The sequence below is a fragment of the Elephantulus edwardii genome, unplaced genomic scaffold (assembly GCF_000299155.1).
Source record: "Elephantulus edwardii isolate Elephantulus edwardi_28Jun2011 unplaced genomic scaffold, EleEdw1.0 scaffold00068, whole genome shotgun sequence".
Taxonomy (NCBI): domain Eukaryota; kingdom Metazoa; phylum Chordata; class Mammalia; order Macroscelidea; family Macroscelididae; genus Elephantulus; species Elephantulus edwardii.
Genome location: NW_006399818.1, coordinates 1,170,093 through 1,191,474, shown reverse-complemented (window position 1 = coordinate 1,191,474; position 21,382 = coordinate 1,170,093). Strand labels below are relative to the sequence as shown.

At 38.8% G+C, this 21,382-nt stretch overlaps 1 protein-coding gene across 1 annotated transcript in view; it reads left to right on the top strand.

The window, feature by feature from the left end:
- Window positions 1–636: 636 nt before the first annotated feature.
- Window positions 637–21,382, top strand: part of USP44 (ubiquitin specific peptidase 44) — a 31,932-nt gene continuing 11,186 nt past the window's right edge. Inside the window, exons 1-4 of the mRNA XM_006888565.1 lie at window positions 637–688; window positions 12,143–13,634; window positions 17,347–17,542; window positions 19,687–19,795. Of these exons, the coding sequence (XP_006888627.1) occupies window positions 12,213–13,634; window positions 17,347–17,542; window positions 19,687–19,795 (1,727 nt within the window). The 5' untranslated portion in view covers window positions 637–688; window positions 12,143–12,212. The remainder of the gene's footprint in view (window positions 689–12,142; window positions 13,635–17,346; window positions 17,543–19,686; window positions 19,796–21,382) is intronic.

Sequence of the window (21,382 nt, the reverse complement as noted above, 5' to 3'; positions counted from 1 at the left end):
TTAAACTGACCAGCTCAGATTAGATAATTTTGGACAGAAGAGCTTTCTTGGGTCTCTTATTTCGCAGGAAGTCGTTCACATTTGAGCTGTCTGAAGAGGTGAACTCAAAGCAGTAACTTTTGAATTTACAAATGCATCGTCGGGAAGGAAAAGTTTTTCTTGCAATCTGATGTTTCTCACCACTCACGCACAGAATTTCTTACTAATTTGGACAGATTTGGAGATAAGAGAATTGGTGCGACTCCTGCTAAACAATTATAAGCTGCTGCATGACGTTTCAGTGAAGACATGGTAAGATGAGTTAGGACATTTAAGTGAAGGTGTAATAACGAAGGCCTGTGGAATATTTGCATCTCTGGAGCACTCGGTAAACAGTAGATTTTCTCTCCCGAGGCCCTGGCACCTAGTCTGGTGCGAGGTCTGTCCGAGGAAGGTTTTGTTGAGTACTGAGAGCCGCATTCGAGAACGGTGACAGGCCGGCGTCGCACGCTCCTGTCCCCGGTGTCAGGCAGCCGTCAAGTGGAGCAGCCCGAGGCACGACGTGGGCGGGGCCTGCCGGAGGGGGCGGGGCCTACAGTGACGTCGCGGCGGACGTAACCGTCTACCGGGCTGTCGCCGCCGCCACCGCCGCCGAACCGGGGGCCTGGGGGTCGGGGGAACCCTAAGATGGCCGCTTCAGCACGGGCTGGTGAGTGTGCGTGAGCACCGCGCGCAGTCGCGGCGGTTGGCGGAACGAAGCTCCCTTCGGGAGCGGAGGTCCGACGGGAGCCCCCCCTGGTGGGAAGGCACCTGGCGGCGTTTTCCCGCCTCACTGGGGGGCCCTGAGAGAGCAGCGAGGAAGCTACGGAGTGCGGGGAGCGAGCCCGGGTGCACGCGGAGGAGGCGGCGGCGGGACGGGAGGATTTAGAATTGGCCCCCTGGGAAATTTCGGTGGGTCTTGCGTTGCCCGGGTCGGTGCCTGGGGATGCTGAGGGGCGATGCATCTTTGGGACTAGGGCCGGAGAGGACGAGTTGGAGGAAAAGGGGTGGAACTGGGGTACCCCATGGGATGCAGAGAATTCCTGCCCTGCTCCCCGGCCCGGAGCGCTGAGAAACGTGACGGGAGCTCCGACCGACGAACTGGGTGGCACTTTTAGGGGAGCAAACCTGCATTCTGGCCCCGTGGTCCCGACAGTGATGCTCCCAGCGCTGCGATGCTTCCGAAGGGCGGTCTGGTCCTTCGGAAAAGCGTGAGCGGCGCCGAGCGCAGTTCCCTCCATTGACTGCCTCCTGGCGCCGCGAGCACCTGCTGCCACTTGAAGACGCTTCGCATGTTTAAATGCCCACTTCCTAAACGTTTTCTCGCTGCTCTTCGAATGCTAAGAAATTCAACCCATTTTAAGTTCTAAGTGGCCTGGGAGGGGGAGGGGTGGACATTCTGACTCAAGAGGGTAGTGTTTTTTTTTAAAAAAAAGCGAAACACGGTAACTGTTTCAGTTGTAAGTTTGTGCAATTGTAAAATACTGGTCACTGAATAGTTGCTTACAGTTTAGTGAGTGAAGAGCAGATTATCGGCTTGTTTTCTAAGTTCTTTTCACCTTTTTAAAAATACATCTCCACCCCCACCCCCAGCTCGGTCCTATAGATGTTGTTTTCTAACATCCTCCCCCCTCCTTCGCCCCTTCCCCCACCCCATGCAGTTACGCATGTCCTGCTCCAGGTTGTTATTCGGAATACTGACCAATCTCTAAAGCATTGCCCTATTTTGCAAGGAACCGCGTTGTGAAATTAGCATGGAAATACACCCTGCAGCCCCTGCCTGGCATTTGTTACTTTCGGTTAAGTAGTTGCTTGGGGGTAAAAAAAGTAGGCGTGGTAACACTTCGGGCCTGGAATTCCTTTTTAAGTTTGCTTCAAAACCAACATTTGATATAAACAAGCAAAAAAAGACTTGGCTCTTCACTGTGGTCAAATTGAAAAAAAACCTAAACATGAGTTAAGCACATGTTTATAGAATATTTCATAATCTTAGAGTTAGTATTCAGTAATTGAAGGAATTGAAAACTTTGTATTCCTGTAACTCTTTAATATTTTTAGGCTAAATTTAGCATCTGGTGGTATTTGAACGATTTTAAACATACAAGCACACTCAGTTCCCTTTCCATTCTGAGTTCATTTGTATACTCCCTAATTATGCTAGAATTATGTTTGAATTTTTTAATCTAGTATTTATCATTGGAAATTAACGATATTTAAATTTACAGTTATCCTAGTATTAAAAATAACAGTTCAACCCATATAGTTTAGAAAACTGACAAGATTTGGGTGTTGTGTAGACTTTATTTTCAAATTATTTTGAGATTTTTTTCAAAACATCAAAAAGTTTAAGTTATATCTAACTTAAAATTCTGTATTATATACAGTAATATGACTGGGAATACTGAAAATAGAAATATTAAAGATTTGGGTTTCATAATTGATAACCTTGTGATAATGTACTGATTGTCTTTTCCCTTTTTGAGTGCATATTTTCCTTATTTTATTACAAAAAAGAATGAGATCTTATATATAACCTTTCCTAAATATCCTTCTGTACATTTGATTCTAAGTATTATAAGAATTTTTGTTTTCTTGTCATTTGATTTGAGAGTGGAGCCTGACAGTAGGTTGTGTATCCCCAGAACCTTGCTAACTACCTAATTTGGGATTAGGAGGGAAAATTCGGTGACTGTTTGAGTTGGGTTTTTAAATGGTATGGTTCAAGAAATAAGCTATTTGGGTTTCTTGGTAAGAAAAAGTGCTTCTGAGTTAACCTGTATTATAAAGTGGAACAGATAAGGTTCCTGGATTCTAATGGAGTTATCTGTACTAGGAAGATTATAGAGAGAGGCTGGGGCATAACCTCATACTCTAATCAAGTTAGTAAATAAGTTGTGTGTCCAAGTCATTTGCTGGGCTCAGTAATAGGATATTTCTGTCTTTGGATAAAGTCTATGTAAATGGCACATAAGCAAAATATACTAATACTGACTTTCTTGCAAAGATTATAAATATTGTTAAAAGTGGAGTTGATACAGCACTTGTAGATACTATAAAAACTTTATCATTTCAGAATTCCTTTTTAATACATTTTACCTGTCATAAGAAATAGCTATATACTTGTTAGACTAAGTCACAAACATATTACACTGATAGAGTGTAGAGTCTAGAATTTTATACAAAAGTTATTTAAGTCTCTATTTTTAAAACTCATGATAGATCCTGTACTGTTTCCTAAATGTTTCATCACTGTTAACAAAGTTTCCTGGTGTGGGCTGATGTATAGGTATGGTGATATGCCACTAATGATGACTATTTTGCAGCAAAATCACCCATGAATGAATTACTTGTAAGGAGGTACGAGTGAGGAATTCAAATAACCTGGAGATAGCGCTTAATTTCCTGTTGTAATTATTTTATAACATAATCAACTCGAGTTAATCTCTGGACTTCTCAGAACGGTGTTAAAAATGTAAAGAGAGCTTAAAAAACTATATCCCTAGAGTCAAAGTTTACATAGCTGGCTGATAACTGCAAGATTGGCAATACCAGCCTCTCTGCGGGAGGAAGATGGCCAGTCTCAGTACAATTTTTAGGTTAGAAAACTGCTGGAAGCTAGTTCTGAGTCAGAATCAACTCAGTGGCATTGAATTTGATTTGAGGTTTTTTTGGGATGGGGAGGTTTGGGGTGTTCATGCTTTACTCTCAAGTTATTATAGTTGCTCCCTGAAATAAATTGAAAATTGTTCTGACGAAGTAAGAATTATGTCAATTACTACAAAGGCTGAATTTTCATTCTTATCTAAATGAATTTAACAACCGTGGTAGTCTTACTAAAGCTGCCATTTCCTGCTGCCTTTTACTATGGAAAATAACATTCTTGTTTTTAATAGCCTTTAGAGAATCTTCTGTAGCTTACTAAGAGAAAGTCTGTTCTAAAAATTATCTTTGTCAAAATAAGATTCAATGTGTGCCTGTTTTACATATCCATCTCAGGAGGCTTTTTTAAAATTAGGTAAAGATGATTAATATGACATAATTACGCCAAAAAATTTACTGTTCTTGTTCCTCAGTGATGCAGCTTTTTTAAAAAAAAATAAAAATCTAAAGTAGAATGAATTTAGTTATTTCTTTAAAATGTCTCATATCCCAGCTAGGAAAGTCAGTAAGACTAACCTTAATTAAAAATATGCTTATCTGTGAATTTTTCTAGAAAACATTTTTTCTAAAAGTTATGTGAAAAGTGTGGGCATAGATACGTGTAGAAAAGATTATTGTGCCCATATTTTGAGGCCTCTTTATGCCATGTTAAGAAGTTTAGATTATTCTCTTGTCATTTCCTGACTTTTAAATAGTCCTTTGATAAACTATTCCGATATTAAGAATTATATAAAAAGTACTGTACTGAGATTATTTGGCTCACGTCTGAGCTAGAAAAGGGGAAAATTGTTTACTGGAGCATAGTAGGTTAATCTTTATTCAAGTTTTAAAATATTGTTGTGTGCTTTTAAGTGGGTTTTCAGAGACAGTTAATCACATGAGGATTGCCCATCTTCCTCCCCAGGGGCAGCAGGTGGGTTTGAATTGAGTGCCTTTGGCACTAGGCCACCAGAGCTCCCTATTAAAATACAGATTTTTTTACTTTTAGAAATGTTGATTTCTTAAAAATCTAAGAATGAGCTCCCTCATTCTGGATCACTTTAATTATTAAATAGTAATTTAGCTACTTTTGTGTGCTCTAATGGGGTAGTCCATAGTGGTTGTACTTCATACTGAAAGGCTTCACAAGTGTATTGGTTCAAATCCACCAGTGGTTCCTCAGGAGAAAGATGAGCAGTCTCCACTCAGAAAGATTTACAGCCTCACTGAATCGGAACAAACTTGATGATAGTGAGTTTGACACACATACTTCGTATTTGCACCTTAGATATTTACACTTTGTTCTTGTTTATGGTTCAGTTGGAACCTCAAAAGCTGACCCTTGAGAGTTTTCAGAGGTAGTGAATCACATTGGACGACTGCCAGTCTTGCTCCTTTAGAGCAGCTTGTGGATTTTAACCACATGCCTTTGCGTTGGCAAGAAACTCCTTATCAGAGCTCTCTCTTTTTTTATTTAATAAAAGTTTACAGAGACTTTGGATTTCCATTCAGAGCTCTCTTCTTTAGGTGGTTCAAAAAATGCTTGACAGTACAGACCCTGCCTAACCGTGGGAGCCAATGCAACATTTAGGTGGCAGTTAGGGCATGTGCAAAAATAAGGTTTCTGCATTTGGGAAGTGATATAACTGTCAAAACTGAAGTCTCTTAAGTAGTTAGACATTATTTTTAACTAGGAGGAGTTAGTCCTTAGAGGATAAATAAGATTTTAAAAGGTGAGAGTGAGGGACGATAAGCTATCTTAATAAGATAAGAGTTATTCTTTCTGCTTGGAAGGCATGTGACAGGTAGTAAGATATAACAGAAGACTTGGCATCTGATTATGTAGTATATTATTGTTATTGTTGTTGGATTTTTTTCCAAGCTGTTGGCTTAAAATCCGAGTAGGGTGGCAACATTTTAAAGAAAAAATGAAATAAAATAGGAAAGAAATTAATTATTTGTGAGACTTTTATTCTAGGTTGATGGTGTATATGTATGTGAATGCAAATGTTAGCAGGTTCAAGTTATAAAATTCTTTATACTTTGAGGAAACTCTTGGGAATTTTTAAGTATAAGGGTTAAAACCTCAAAGCTTAGATATTAACTTGGCAGGAGGAGAGAGAGTTCTTTTGATGAAAGATGAGTGCTGCAGGAATCGTATAATAAAGTCTTTTATTCACAGTATTGACTCTGGAAATAGAAAACTAAAAAATTTACCTTATTGATGGCAAATTGAACGTAGAAATACAAAAAAATGGGAGAGAAGAGTCAAGTTTCCAGATTTATAGTCTCCTACTGGAGAAAATGTTGATCCTGTTAAGAGGATGTTGGAGGAGAAGCTAATTCTGAGGATAAGTAAGATAGTTTGAACTGTGCTTATGACCAACTGAAAACAAAGTTAGGGATAAAGAGAAATTTTTAGAATCTCTTGTGGGAAATTTGATGGTTTGAACTCACAACCTCCTCTTAGGAGAAAGATGAGGCAGTTGACTGCTGTAAAGGTTTCTAGCAGTTCACTCTGTCCTGGATGGTTGCGATGAGTCATGAAGCAGTAGATTTCATTTGGGGTTTAGTTAGCCATCTAGAACTGATACTTGGACCTCTCTTGTTGTTGTTATGTGCCGTCGAGTTGCCTGTGACTCATAGCGACCCTATGTACAACGGCCCTAAACCCTGCTCTGTCCTGTGCCAGTCACACTGTCTTTGACACTCCCATCCCAATTATCCCAGTCACTGAATCAGTCCACCTCATAGAGGGCCTTCCCCTCCTGCGTTGTCCCTCCACACTCCCAAGCATGATGTCTTTCTCCAAGGACCGGTCTCTCCTCACAACATGTCCAAAGTAGGTCAGACGGAGCTTCAGAATCCTTGCCTCCAAGAAGCCACCCGGTTTAACCCTTTCCAGGACAAATCTGTTTGTTTTCCTAGCAGTTCATGGTACTCTCAATACTCTTCTCCAGCACCACAGCTCAAAGGCATCAGTTCTCCTTCTATCCTCCTTGGGACCTCTGTTAGTGGGTTAAAAAACATTGAATGCCGTTTAAGTCATTAAAAGAAATCAGAAGTTTATATTTTTACAAAAAGTGCAATATTTAAAAGATCAGAAAGGATTTATTAATGTGTTTGAAACTTGAATTGTGTGTTACAGAAAGCTGTAATTTTCATAAATGAAAATTTTAGTCCTCACTGATAGTAGAAGACATTTTGAGCTATTGAACTGTTAACAATTTATTTTACTTGTGATTTTTGGGTGGAGAATAAACCTTTGATTAAAAATACCGTATCTAATAAGATCTTATACTTTTATTTCTCTGAGTTATTTTAGCTTTCTATTTTTTTATTACTTTAAGGATATGTTAAGTCTATGTAATTAATCTTTAGTAAATAAAAATTTATTTTCTTGAATTTAGAGATTTGATTAAAGGAATATTTTAACATGAAAATGATTACTCGTGGTATAAAGTTTTATTTTCTTTGAACACATTAAAATTTGAAACATCTAAAGCACTGAAGAATAACTTTTAGAATATATATAAATTTTGTCTTCTAAATGAATATAGTTGAGTTACTTTTTAAAAAACTATTTCATACCTGATTTCAATTTCATGGTAAACCTACGTGAAAGGAGTAGAGATGGTTTATATATACTTATATGTTTAGATTACATTAAAAACATCTTGAGGATTTGTATGGTGATATTACATAGACAAAGATACTATTAGAATTTGTGTGAAGGTTGCTTTTGTAATAGCCTATCTTTTAAATTAATATACTGCCAAAAATCTAGTATCCAGTCTGCATGGAGCCAAGCAGAGTTAATACATTGCTTCTCAGCAGTGGATTAGCAAATGAAAAGAGGTGATCTGAACCCTGTTGAAGAAAATAGGAAATGTCAAGAAAATACTCCCACCCCCTTTCTTTTACTCTAGGCTTTTAGATCTTTGTACTATGGGGCCTCTCTGGATACATCCTAAGAAGGCCTGTGCTTTCGTCTCCAGGCAAATTGATAGAGCAAATTGAAGATTGCTGGTAGCTAGTTAATGAGCAATAGCCTTGCTCTCACTAGCTTCCTGCCCTGCCCTTCATTGAATAAAGACTTTCTTTAGGGCATCTCTGCTAGAGTTGGTTATGGGTTTGTTGTGGTCGTGTTCCCCCCCCCCCATAAGAAGACAATGTAGGTGAGCCCCCTGCCCTAAAATATTAATCTCTTGACATTCCACCATTCTGGTTTCACTTTGGATTTTTAAAAGATTTGGTCTTTGAGAGACCTCCTTTAAAATGCAAATAACCCTTGGGAGAGGTCAGACCCTAGTTCTCAGCTAACATCACAATTATCAGTTGGTACCTTGGTTGACTCAGTACATATGTGGCTGAGAAGAATGGACCCCTGCATAAGTATGTGGAGAAAGTGAAGTAGACAGAAACTAGTAATGATAGCTGCTAAGATGCACTGAGTGTCACATGACTAGTATGCACACGTACATTCTGTCTAATCTTGGTATTATTATTGTTATTATTATTATTATTACTGATATACCCGTAACCATTATGCTTCTCAAAGAGGGAAACAGAAGTACATGGCGCTTAAAAAAATTGCCCTCTCATAGTAAATATGGCATTAAATCAGACATTATGCCTCACTGAGATGGCATTTGAACAGCATTCACTCTTTTCGCACTATTGCTTAAAATGGAACCATGCTGTTAAGTGATAACTTCTACTTCCTGTGGAAGGTCACAGTCCTCCCATCATCTCAGTGGATTTTTTTCTATATAAGAGTTTCAGTGAAATAGACAAATTCATTGTAACCAAAAGAATATGTCTGTGAAATAAAAGAGGAAGGAACTAAAGGTGAATTATATAATTTTGCACATACATTTTAATCCATCTTTCTGAGCTTTTTTTAAAATTTAAAACCTACTAGTCAAGAAACTTAGTCATTACTTTAAAATTTTTGAAAGTGTAGGTTAATAATTTCTGTGTTTTTTCCAGTTGAGGTTTCTTCTCTGAATGTTGTATGTAAATGTTCATACCACTTAAAAAAAATTTTAATTGAGATTTGCCATTTAACTCATAATTGCTCCAACTCCAGAAATCCTTGGTAAAGGACCAAAGAATCCACTTCCTAAACCACATGCATCTGGAAACTCTATGAACTTTGATAAATGTAGATGGTTATAGAAAGGCTTCAGGCCTTTTGATCATAGAGTCACTATGAGTCAGCTCCACTTACTTGACAGCAGTCAATAGCAACAACAACTGATATTTTAATAAAAGTTTATAGAGAACCTTGGATTTCCATTCATTGATTGTTACACATTTTTCTCCCTACACACCTCCCCCCAACCCACTGTTTGCTTTTCTCTTTGGAAAAAAAAATTCTCTCATTGTTGCACAATTTCCTCACCCACCCAGTCCACTTTGCTATGCAGCTCTTATTCTAGACAGTTGTCATACAAATAATACCTAATTAAATATTTCTTTTAAACAGGTCTTTCTGTCATCTGTTGCAATGCAGTGTATTTATCCCCTCTTTTCTTAGTTTCCCCCAACCCCCATGTTTTACAACACAGGCACTATGCAGTATTTGTCCTTTTGTGACTGAGATATTTCACTCAGCATAATGTCCTTCAGAGTCACTCATTTTGTATAATATTTCATGGGTTCCTTGTTTTTCAGTGCTGCATAGTATTCCATTATGTGAATATACCACAGCTTCTCCATTCGTTTGTTCATGGGCACTTGGATTGTTTCCATCTCTTTGCTATTGTAAACAATGCAGCAATGAACATAGGTGTGCGTATATATTTGTTGGGGTGGCAGTTCTGATTTCTTTAGAGTATATTCTCAGTAGTGGAATTGCTGGGTCAAATGGTATACCTATTTCCAACTTTTTGAGAAAGTGCCATACTACCTTCCATAGTGGTTGCACCATTTTACATTTCCAGCAAAAGTGAATAGGGTTACAGTTTTATCTACCACCTCACCAGGATTAGTTGTTTATTAAATTTTGCTATTTTTACTGGAGTGAGATTATATCTCAAAGTTGTTGTAATTTTAATCTCTCTTCGAGCTAGGAATTTTGTACACTTCATCATGTGTGTTTTCACCATCTGTTGTCTTTGGTGAAGTGTCTGTTCATATCCTGTGCCCATTTTGAGATTGAGTTATTTATGTTGTTATGGTGCTAAGTCCCTTATCAGACATGTCATTACCATATATTTTTTCCCAGTCTGTGTCTTTCCTTTTTGCTGTGTTGGAGAAGGACTTTTGATGTGCATAGGGATTTGATTCTTAGAAGGTCCCTTTCATCAATTTTATTCTCTCCTGGTTGTAGGTCGTATCACTGCTTTTAAGAAGACTATAGGATTATGTAAGTTTTCTTCCTTCATCATTAATACCTGCATAGAAGTTGAACTAAAAATTATTATATGATTTACCAAAATCATTTAATCTTGCATATGTCCCAAGTTAAATAGTAAAAAGGGCCCTAAGTTTTGCCTTTAATCTTGAAATTCAATAAGTTTGTTCAGCCAGTGCTTGCTTGTTAGCACTAATTCTACTGCTGGTCCTTTCTTTGTGTAAATGCTGCTACAACTTTAATGTCTTTATAATATTTCAACTATATGTCAGATGCAGAAAACTCCAACTCATTACAGTCTAGTTGGAACCAACTCATAGCAGACCTTCTGTTAGATTTCTGAGGCCGTAAATCACATGGAGGATGTCCCATCTTTCTCCTTCAGAGCTGCTGGTAGATTCAGACTGCCAGAGAGGCATGGCCTCTGGGTTAGCTGTACACTTCCCTACAGATTTGCCACCAGAGTTCCCCTGAATTATTGTTAGGTGCTGTCAAGTATGGCTCATGGCAACCCTGCGAATAACAGATCTGAACCCTGCCCTGTGCCATCCTCTCCTCAGTGTTTCTGACATACACAAGCCCATTGCTGTAGTTACTGTGTCAGTCTTTCTGGTTGAGGATCTTCCTTTCTTCTGCTGACCCTCTACCTTTCCATGATGTCGCTTTCAGATATGCTGTTCATAGATTTGCTGAGTTCATAGGGTTTCAGGCAATCTGAGGGCACATAACATTTTTTTTAATTGAGATTTTAAGTTTATAAAGAACTTGAATTTCCATTCATTCATTGTTACACATTTTCTTCCATGCCCCCTCTCCCCAACAACATTTCTGACTACTTAAAGCAGAAGTGTTCATCAGGTGATAAAGGGGCAAGTTTAGATCAAAATAACTAGACTTCTTTTTTAAAAAAGAATTGAGTTTACAATTTCAGATAATTTTGAGGCCTGCTAATATTTAAGAGAGAGCTCTAGAGTGGCGTAGTGGTAAGGAATTGCACTGCCAACCCAAAGGCTTGTCAAAATCCACCAGGTGCGAGGGAGAAAGATGGGCAGTGTTGTCATGTGCTGTTAACTGTTTTCTGGAAACCAGCTGGAGGGTCAGCTTTGAGTTGGTTCTGACAGTATAAACACAGCAACAGCAATACTTAAGCTTATTGTGCTGTCTTCCAGTTCATATTCTTTATCCTCTTTATTTTCCATCCTTCAATTTTCCTAAGAATCTCTTAAAACACAAAAACAAGTTTCTTGTCCTTTGTTCTTCCTAAGACAAATTAAGTCAGCATGCTTTGTTGTTGTTATGTAACCGGCAAGTCTAAACTAACCAACTCTCCAGCCAGTTTTCAGAAGCAGTAATCACATGGGAGGAGAGTGCCCATCTTTCTCAGAGTAGCTGGTGGATTCAGACCTTGAAGGCCTTTGGATTTATAGTGCATCTTCTTACTACTAAGCCACCAAAGATCACCGAGGGTGCTTCTTGTTGTTGTTGTTGTTGTTGTTGTTATGTGCCGTTGAGTCGCTTGCGACTCATAGTAACCCTATGTACAACAGCCCTAAACTCTGCTTTGCCCTGTGCCAATTGCACTGTCTCTGATAGACGGATCCCGATTACCCCAGTCACTGAATCAGTCCACCTCATAGGGGTCCTTCTTCTCCTGCGTTATCCCTCCACACTACCAAGCATGATGTCCCTCTCCAAGGACCGGTCCTTCCTTACAACATGTCCAAAGTATGTTAGACAGAGCCTCAGAATCCTTGCCTCCAAGGAGCCAACTGGGTTTAACCCTTTCCAGGATGAATCTGTTTATTGATTTACTAAATGGAAAGCCAAATTAAATGGTAATTAGAAAATGTGCTTTTTTTCTGATCATGCTGTTATGCGCTATCAAGTCAGAACCAAAGGTATCTAGTTTGAATCCACTAGCTGCTTCACGGGATGATGGACAGTCTGGTCTGGAAACTCACTAGAGGGTCGACTTTGGGTCATTTCTGACTTGATGGCACGCAACACCAAGTGACAGTCCAGAAACTAGGAGCAAGTTCATCACATTATTTCTTGGAAAATATAAAGTTGAAATATATTGGCTATTTATTTGCATGCTGTGAAAAGTTGTATTGTTTTGTTTAGTTTTCAGATGCTTTAAATGCTGTGAACAGAGGCTTGCTTGGATTCTGCAATTCTCAGCTAGACAAAATAAATGCTAACAATGGATAAGTGCAAACACGTTGGGCAGTTGAGGCTTGCTCAAGATCACTCCATACTCAACCCTCAGAAATGGCATTGTGTGGACTGCAATACAACTGAGTCCATTTGGGCTTGCCTTAGCTGTGCTCATGTTGCCTGTGGAAGATATATTGAAGAGCATGCGCTCAAGCACTTTCAAGACAGCAGTCATCCTGTTGCATTGGAGGTGAATGAGATGTATGTTTTCTGTTATGTTTGTGATGATTATGTTCTTAACGATAATGCAGCTGGAGACCTGAAATTACTACGAAGTACATTAAGTGCAATCAAAAGTCAAAATTATCACTTCACTACTCGCAGTGGAAGAATTTTACGGTCTATGAGTACAAATGATGATGATTATTTCTTACATGATGGAAGGCAATCCCTGCTTCAAAATGAAGATCAAATGTATACTGCTCTTTGGCACAGGAGAAGGATGCTAATGAGTAAAATCTTTCGATTTTGGTTTGACCAGTTACCCATTGAGAAAAAAAAGCAAGAGCAAGTTCAGGAAAAAGTCACAGCAAAAAGAGAAGTAAAGAAAAGACGGCAAGAATTTGAGCACCAAATGAAAGGAGAATTGGAAATTGTGTCACCAAGAAAGAGTTTGCGTTTGCAAAGTGTAACACCGTCAACCACAGTAGAAATAATTCCTGTTCAAGTCCTGCCACAAACGCCGCCATCACCAGCAAAAGATAATATAGTGTCTACCTTAGAATTTGTAGAATTTAGAAATGTCAGTGACTCCTCAGTCAAACGAAAGCCTCTTGTAACTCCTGGTGTGACGGGATTGAGAAATTTGGGAAATACTTGCTATATGAATTCTGTTCTTCAAGTTTTGAGTCATTTACTTATTTTTCGCCAATGTTTTCTAAAGCTTGATCTGAACCAGTGGCTGGCAGTGACTGCTAGTGATAAGACCAGAGCTGCTTACACGCCTTTATCAGTCACAGATACCATGTTTCAAATAAATGAATGCCAGGGAAAAGAGACAGGTTCTAGTGGCTCCAGACCTCCAAGTTTATCAGAACTAAGTGGTGGTACATCAAAAATTAGAAAGATGGAACTTATTCAGCCAAGGGCGCCCAGTTCACAGTATATTTCTCTTTGTCATGAATTGCATACTTTGTTCCAAGTCATGTGGTCTGGAAAGTGGGCCTTGGTCTCACCATTTGCTATGCTGCACTCAGTATGGAGACTGATCCCTGCCTTTCGGGGTTATGCCCAGCAAGATGCTCAGGAATTTCTTTGTGAACTTTTGGACAAAATACAACATGAACTAGAGACGACTGATACGAGGTTCCCAGCTCTTCTCCCTACTTCTCAAGGGAAACTCATCAAACAGGTTCTGAATGTTGTGAACAACATTTTTCATGGACAACTTCTGAGTCAGGTATGGAGTTTTAAAATTTTTACTATTTTCATCTTGAGTAATTCACAAAATGAAGCCTTTAAAATGCTTTTTTTAAAAATACATCAAATATGTTAGACCTGGTATTGTTTTCAAGTCAGAATGGGTATTTATAATAAAACGTGTATAAAATATTCACCTATTTGTAATTGTTTCCTTCAATCAATTATTTCCAATTTATAAATGGAATTGCACTACCAATGCAGAGGTACTTAATTAGAATCTGTCAGCTGCTCTGCAGGAGAAAGATGGTTAGTCTCCTCTCATCTTATTTATTACCTCTGAAAACCTGCTGGAAGGTCAGTTCTGACTGGACAGTACTCAGCAGTTATAAATAGAAGTAAAATTTGTGACCATTATACCTGTAGAAAAGAAAAATTACCTCTTTGTCTCCTAATCCCTGCAAGCTATAGATTAAGCAGTACATGTTGTTGTTGTTGTTAATATCTGACTGTATGCATCTCTGGTCTCTTAAGGTTTGTTTGCTTGTTTTTCTTAAGGGCATGCAGCACTTCTTTTGTTTTTTATTGTCTCCTAATGATTTTAAATAGGGAGCTCTGGTGGCCTAGTGGCAAGAAGCTCTATGCAATCTCGAATACACACAGTTAAAGGCCACCAGCTGCTCTGTGGAAGAAGGATGGGCAGTCTCTTCCCGTGCAGTTGGCTGCCCCTAAAAACCTGCCTGCCAGAGGGTCAGCAATAGGTTAGTTTCTGACTTTAAGGTACACAAAAACAACTTTTTTAAAGACCTCAAAGTTTCTAAGGTACCTTACAACAATGATTTTAAAGACCTCAAGCCCAGACTCTGAATTGCATTGGACCATACATAGTAGGATACTGGCTTCTGAGGCACAGGCTGTGACTCTGGGCCTGGACTTGTGACCTCTGCTTGATGGGCCAGCCTTTCCTTGATGTGCTGGTGACTCAACAAGGTTTATACAGTCTTTGCTTCCTTTGCTGCTCCCTCTTTGCTCTCCCTGCTCACCTACTCTTGTTCTACTGCCACTTCTGCCCTCTTAGCGTCCATTGTTGTCACTAATGCTCCTTCTTTCAGCCTCCACCACCAGCAGCAGAAGTGGGCAGCCAGAAGGTGTTCACACAATATCCAAATCACACAATATTACAGAACGTATCATGGATATTAAGCAGCACATAGCTGTATATACTTGTGGTTTTATGACTGTGCTCAGAATATTTCAGTGTGTACGTAATTTAACCATTCCCTTATTAGACTTAAAGATTATTTACAGTATTTTTATAAAATAATTACATATATATAAAATTGAAAAAAGATTTCTTCAAGAGTTTAAGAAGTAGAATTTCTTTGTTAAAACATAGGAGTATGACAGATTTTTTTCAGAAAGCTTGTTCCATTTTTTATTTCCAACGTTGTAAAAATTAATGTCACCCTTCTTTATATTGAATTTTAAAATAGGTAAGTTGTAAAGCCAACTTTTTGCTTCTCTTCCCTTTAAATTTGTAGTAAATAAACTCTAAACAGACTGGCTGCTTTTAGAGATTCCAGCAGTTGTTTAGTGGAATGGTTGGTTTTGGTGTTTTTGTTTTTTAAATTCAAAAAACTTTTTGAAAGGTTAGGCTCTGTTCCTGTTAAGTTCCCAGACCAAACATTGGCTGTGTTCTTTTCTTTGTATCTCAGATCTTTAAGCCATGTGCTAGAACTGTTTGTTGTTTATGCTAGTTACGTTGCTTAGATGAAAACATTTCTTTGTGGTGTTTCATGTTGTGTTACGTGTATGGATTATTAACTCTAAGGGGTTTACCTTCACTTGTGTCCAGTGCTTGTTGACATTAATTCCAGCTGATTGTTTCCCTAAAAGAAGTTACTGTTCTTTTCCTTTCTAATTGTTATGTTTAAATTCTTCTTTTTTATTATTATTAAATTTTATTAGTTTTAATGAACATTTACAGAGATTTGGGGTTTTCATTCATTCATTGTTGCACTGTTTTCTCCACCCTCCCCAGTTCCTTCTTCTTTCCCCCCATGTCTGTTTTAATTGTCCAATTGCCACAGTGCTTGTCAAAGCCAATTCTGATTAATCTCCTTTGTCAGTGTGTCCCTTGCCATTCCCTATCACTCCTCCCTGAGAGAGACTTCACTCTGATTCATAAGGAAAAGGGGATGGCGTATTCTCTTAGCTACTTCCTGCTGAAAAGGGACTCTGTGGGTTTCAGAGTGAATGTCTTCTCTCACTACTCTAAAGGGCCCCCTTGGCAGGAAGCACATAGACTATTATGGAGATTGATTTTGGAATTTAGATGCACTGTTATCAGTTGTGCTTAGCCGTACATGTTCATATCCTTGAAGATGTATCATGGAAGTGTTGCAGCCTAGAAGATACAAATTTAACTAACAAGTTAAAAGTACATGAGTCAAAAATTGAAAAGCAATAATATTCTGAGTAGAGGTTCTAATAGTGGCACAAATCAAGTTACAGAGGGTAAGGTGGTTCCATTGCCATCCTTACTCTAACTTAATTCTTTTTTTTTAATTTAAATTTGTTATTAATTTCAGTGAAAATTTACAGAGGCTTTGGATTTCCATTCATTCATTGTTGTAGATTTGTCCCCTCCCAAGGCTCCACCCCACCAGACATTACCCTCTTGGAAAAGTAAAAGAAAAGATTCTTTCATTATTTTACAAACCCTCCCCCAGGTCCACTCCACCATGTAGCCCTCGCTCTAGACTCCTGTCATGACAGAAATACCTAATCACATATCTCTTTTAAACAGTTTTCTCCCTTCTCTGTTTCAGTGCAGCATACATTATTGAACCCATCTTACTCAGTTTCTCCCCAACCCCAAGGACAGTCCCATTCTACAACAGTGGCACCATGCAATATTTGTCCCTTTGTGACTGGGACATGTTTAAATTCTTCTAACTGCCCTATTTCTCTATAATACCAGTTTTTGGATAAGGATTTTCATGTATTCTTTAAGTGAGATAATGACCCCTACAGAAGCTTTAAGTACAAGAGTTTTAATACAGAAGGACAAATGCACATTTCTTTTGAAACTAGTAGTTGTTAGGGCTTCAAAATTTACATAGTAAAAACATTCTAAAAGTTTTGTGTGTGTCATGGTTAACAAGGTAGATTGAGTTAGGAGGTATAAGGATTTAGGGAGAGAAAAAAATTAGATACGGAAGGAGAAAAAGCAAACGCTTGAGCCTGAATATATAGTATTGAGTATCCATATGTCATAGATAAACCTGCTCTTGTTCTGTGCTGCCAAGTTGGAACTCACTCATAGCTGACCCTGCAGTTGGTTTTCAAAGACTGTAAATTGAATTGAAGGAGATTGCCCATCTTTCTCCTGAATAGTAGCTGATGGATTTGAACAGCCTGCCTTTGGTTTAGCAGCATACCTCCCTACCCCATCTCAGAGCTCCCTATATACATGCATATATATTTTGAATTTGAGACTAATTTGACAACTGCCCTTGGAGCTTAATTGAACCCTCAATAGTATAAGCCCACCAAGACATTGAGGGTTTTATGGAAATCTTTTAGAAGAGAAAATGGTAATAATTTTCAAATTTCCCGATATTTTAGTCTGAATTTTAATGGCATATTTTCAGATGAAAAATTTCTTTATTGATAGTGATTGCCAAAGAAAGAATAAGTGTTTTGATGGAAGGATTGTAATCTTGAGACATTAATATTTTCATTTGCAGGTTACATGTCTTGCGTGTGACAGTAAGTCAAATACCATAGAACCCTTCTGGGATCTGTCACTGGAATTTCCAGAAAGATACCAGTGTAGTGGAAAAGATTCTGCTTCTCAGCCATGCCTTGTTACTGAAATGCTGGCCAAATTCACAGAAACTGAAGCTTTAGAGGGAAAAATCTACATATGTGACCAGTGTAACTGTGAGTACAGACTAAAACTCATTGTCTTCTAATCTGACCTGACTTGTAATTGATCCTCCAGTGTTCCGGGGCAGGTTGAGGCATGAGAGGAGATTGCCTGTGTTTTTACTCCAGAGCTGCTGGTGAATGCAAATCACCAGAGAAGCAACACTTCGGGGTTAGCAGTTCAACTCCTGTTGCACTGTTGTCACAAGCATTGCTTACTGTCTGTGAGTACAATCAGAAAATTCTTTATGCTGTAAAAAGCAAATGGAGGGAGCTAGAGGAAATTTCCAAGTAGTAGTTAAAAAAATTATTTTAATTCATTGAAAGAAATTCATGAATTGGACACCACTATTTTATAATTGGCATTTACAAAGTATGTATTTGTTTTGCCTTATTGATGGCATTTGATGTCTTTTTGTTCCAGTTGCCATTGTGGAAACAATAGAGTTATAAAATAAGTTTAATCCAGGAGCCAGAATAAAGTAGCAAAAGGAAAGCATATTCTGTCTTGCTGAATGGAATGCTTGTTTTATGTATATTTTGCTGCACGTCAGAATAGTGCTGTAAAGAATAGATATGTACGTATGTTTGTTTTCTTATGTGTTTATATACATACACATATGACAAAGGAGCCTTGGTAGTACATAAGTTAAGCACTCAAATACCGACCGTAAGATTACTGATGCTACATCTTTCTCCTCCAGAGCAGCTGATATACTCACACTTTTGGTTAGAAACTGAGCATTTATCCACTGCACTACCAGGGCCCTTGACCTCCAGAGAAGCAGAGGGGACAATAGAAAAGAATGCCAGAATTCCACTCATCTAAGATAATGATAGAAGAATGCAAGCCACACAGTTAGTAAGGGACTTTCCAGTTTAGAAAGGGCAAAGGTCTGTTCTTTGGGGCCATTGTCCATCATTGAAAAGCTAAGACTTCATTTTCTTTGGCTTCTGTTAAGAAAAGGGAAGAACACAACGGCAGCAAAAGGACCAAAAGAACCAAACCATTGCCATCAAGTTAATCACAAATTATGTTAAACCTTTAATGGATTTACTAGGGTATAAATATTTACAGGAAGAAATTGTCCATCTTTCTTCTGCAGAGCACCTGTTGGGTTTGACCCACCACTTCTGAGGCTTGTAGAAGCCCGTAATATTAGACACACTACACCCTCAGAACTGATTGTTGTTATGTGCTGTTGAGTCCCTTACAACTCATAGCAACCCTACATACAGGAGCCCTAAATCCCGCTCTATTCTGTGCCATCCTTATGGTCTCTGACACACCTACCCCTGTTACCCCAGTGACTGACTCTGTCTCATTGAGGGTTTTCCTGACGTGTGCTGTCCCTCCAACTTTTCAAGCATGATGCCCCTCCTTCTAACATGTTCAAAGTATGTCAGATGAAACTTCAGAATCCTTGCCTCCAAGGAGTAGCCTGGTTTCACCTTCTCTAGGATGAACCTGTTTGATCTCCTAGCTCCATGGTATATTCAAAACTCTTCACCACCACCACAGCTCAAAGGTAGCAGTTCTCCTTCTGTCATCCCTAGCTCTCTGACACATAACAAGCAATTGTGAAGATTATGGTCTGAATCAGGATTAGCCTTAGTAAATTAAATGTCCCCAAACTTTTTGTAATGAAGAGGCTTGTAAGACATTATTTAAAGTATATTTATTATGTGTCATTGAGTCAGAACAACTCAGCGCTGACCCTCCACCAGGTTTTTAGAGGCTGAAAACATGAGAGGAGATTGCCCCATCTTTGTCTTGTGGAGCAGCTGGTAGATTTAAACCATGTGTGTTTGGGATGGCAGCACGGCTCCTTACCACTAGGCCATCAGAGCGCCTCCTATATTGGCTTTCATAAGAAAAAGAAAATAACCTTTCCAATTAAGTTGCACAACAAATCTGTTCTTAAATATACTATTATTGCTTTATTTACATGGTTACTATTACATCATGTACCTGTTTATATTTCCATCTCTTTTAATTATAGCATAAATTTCTGGAGGATAAAATCTGCATTTTTTTAATCTCTAGCCCAATAGTACAATGCCTGTTACAAAGTAGATGTTAGGAATGTATTAAAAAATTTGCCTCGAGTTTCCATGTATTCTCATATTTAATTCTCAGTCTCTTTTTGATATTACAGCAAAGCGGAGGAAGTTTTCCTCAAAGCCAGTTATACTCACAGAGGCCCAGAAACAGCTAATGATATGCCATCTACCTCAGGTTCTCAGACTGCATCTCAAACGATTCAGGTTAGTGGTATTCACAGTTACTTACCAACTAGTCTAATCTCTCTTAATCTGTGAACTCTGCTGAAAATTGTCCATCATGGGGGGCCCTCTGGCATTTGGAACACAGATGGAGTAGCATCCAGCATCACAGCAACCCTCAAGTTACCCTAAAACAGCGAATTGAAAGACAGGCGCTTACTACAAAGAGCACACCATAAATAAGCAAGCATATACCTATTTGAGCTACAAAGTAATTAGCAGCAATCATTCCCCAGTACAGTGAGCTGATGGGTTGGTGGTGTACCTCTAGCTGTTAACCCTAAAGACAGTAAGGCCTAATGAATATCATGGTGTAGTATAGCCTTCTCTGGGTACAGCTGAGGCCCACCGTGGCATAACAGGATAATCTCCCAGATGGGAATTTTTATGGCACAAGGGGTGGTTCAGCTGAATCTTTGGTGCTGGTGCGTGCCGCAAGGTCCTCAGGCCCAAAGATAGAAAAGGGTGGTTCCTCCTCTTCCTGCGGCGATACTGGAGATTCAGAGAGCAGACAGGCTTTTAGCACAAACTGCATCTCAATGCCAAGAGTACAGAAATCCTCAACACTGGGTCAGTGAGCAACATTGTATAGATGGAAAAAAGATTGATATACTTGGACCCACAATCTGCACACTTGGTACCACCAGACAGAAGATCAAGAAGCATTTTGCATTACGCAGATCTGTCAAGGGCCTCTCAAAATTACTGAAGAGTAATTGTGTCAACTTAAAGACTAAGGTGTGGCTGATTATAGTCATGATATTTTGAATCACTTGCTGTGCATCTGAAAGCTCTGAAATAGACAGTAAATAAGGATGATAGAAGAATTAAGGATGCCTTTGATCTATGGTCTTAGATGGAGAAGGGTGCTGAACATCCTGTGAACTACCAAAAGAATAAACAGATATGTTTTGGAGAAGGTGCAGCAGAATGCTTGTTAGTAGAGGCAAGGATGATGAAGCTTCATCTTGCTAGGAGGGATTATTCCATCAAGAGAGGACATCATGCTTGGAGAGTCAGTGAAGGAGAAGACCTTCAGTGAGGTGGATTGGCACAGTGACTGTCACAAGACACAAGGGGCTTGAAGTGTCAGAGATTGTAAGGATAGGATAGGACAGGACAGGGGCCAGATGTGTTATTTATTGAGTTGCTGTGAGGTATATTTTACTTGAAAGCACCTAACAACAATACTCACTAGTATTGGTTATACTTATTATTATTATTACATTTTATTAGTTTTAATGAACATTTACAGAGATTTTGGGGTTGGTTTTTTGTTTGTTTTAATTTCTTTATTTTTCATTTCAATGAACATCTACAGAGATTTTGGAATTCCATTAATTCATTGTTGCACCCCGTTTTCTCTACCTTCCTCCCCAGTTCATTCTTCTTTTTTTCCCCCCTTGAGTGTCTGTTTTAATTGTCCAATTGCCACATTGCCTGTCAAAGCCAGTTCTGATTAATCTCCTTTGTCAGGTGTGTCCTTTGCCATTCCCTATCACTCCTCCCTGAGAGAGACTTCACCCTGATTCATAAGGAAAAGGGGATGGCGTATTCTCTTAGCTACTT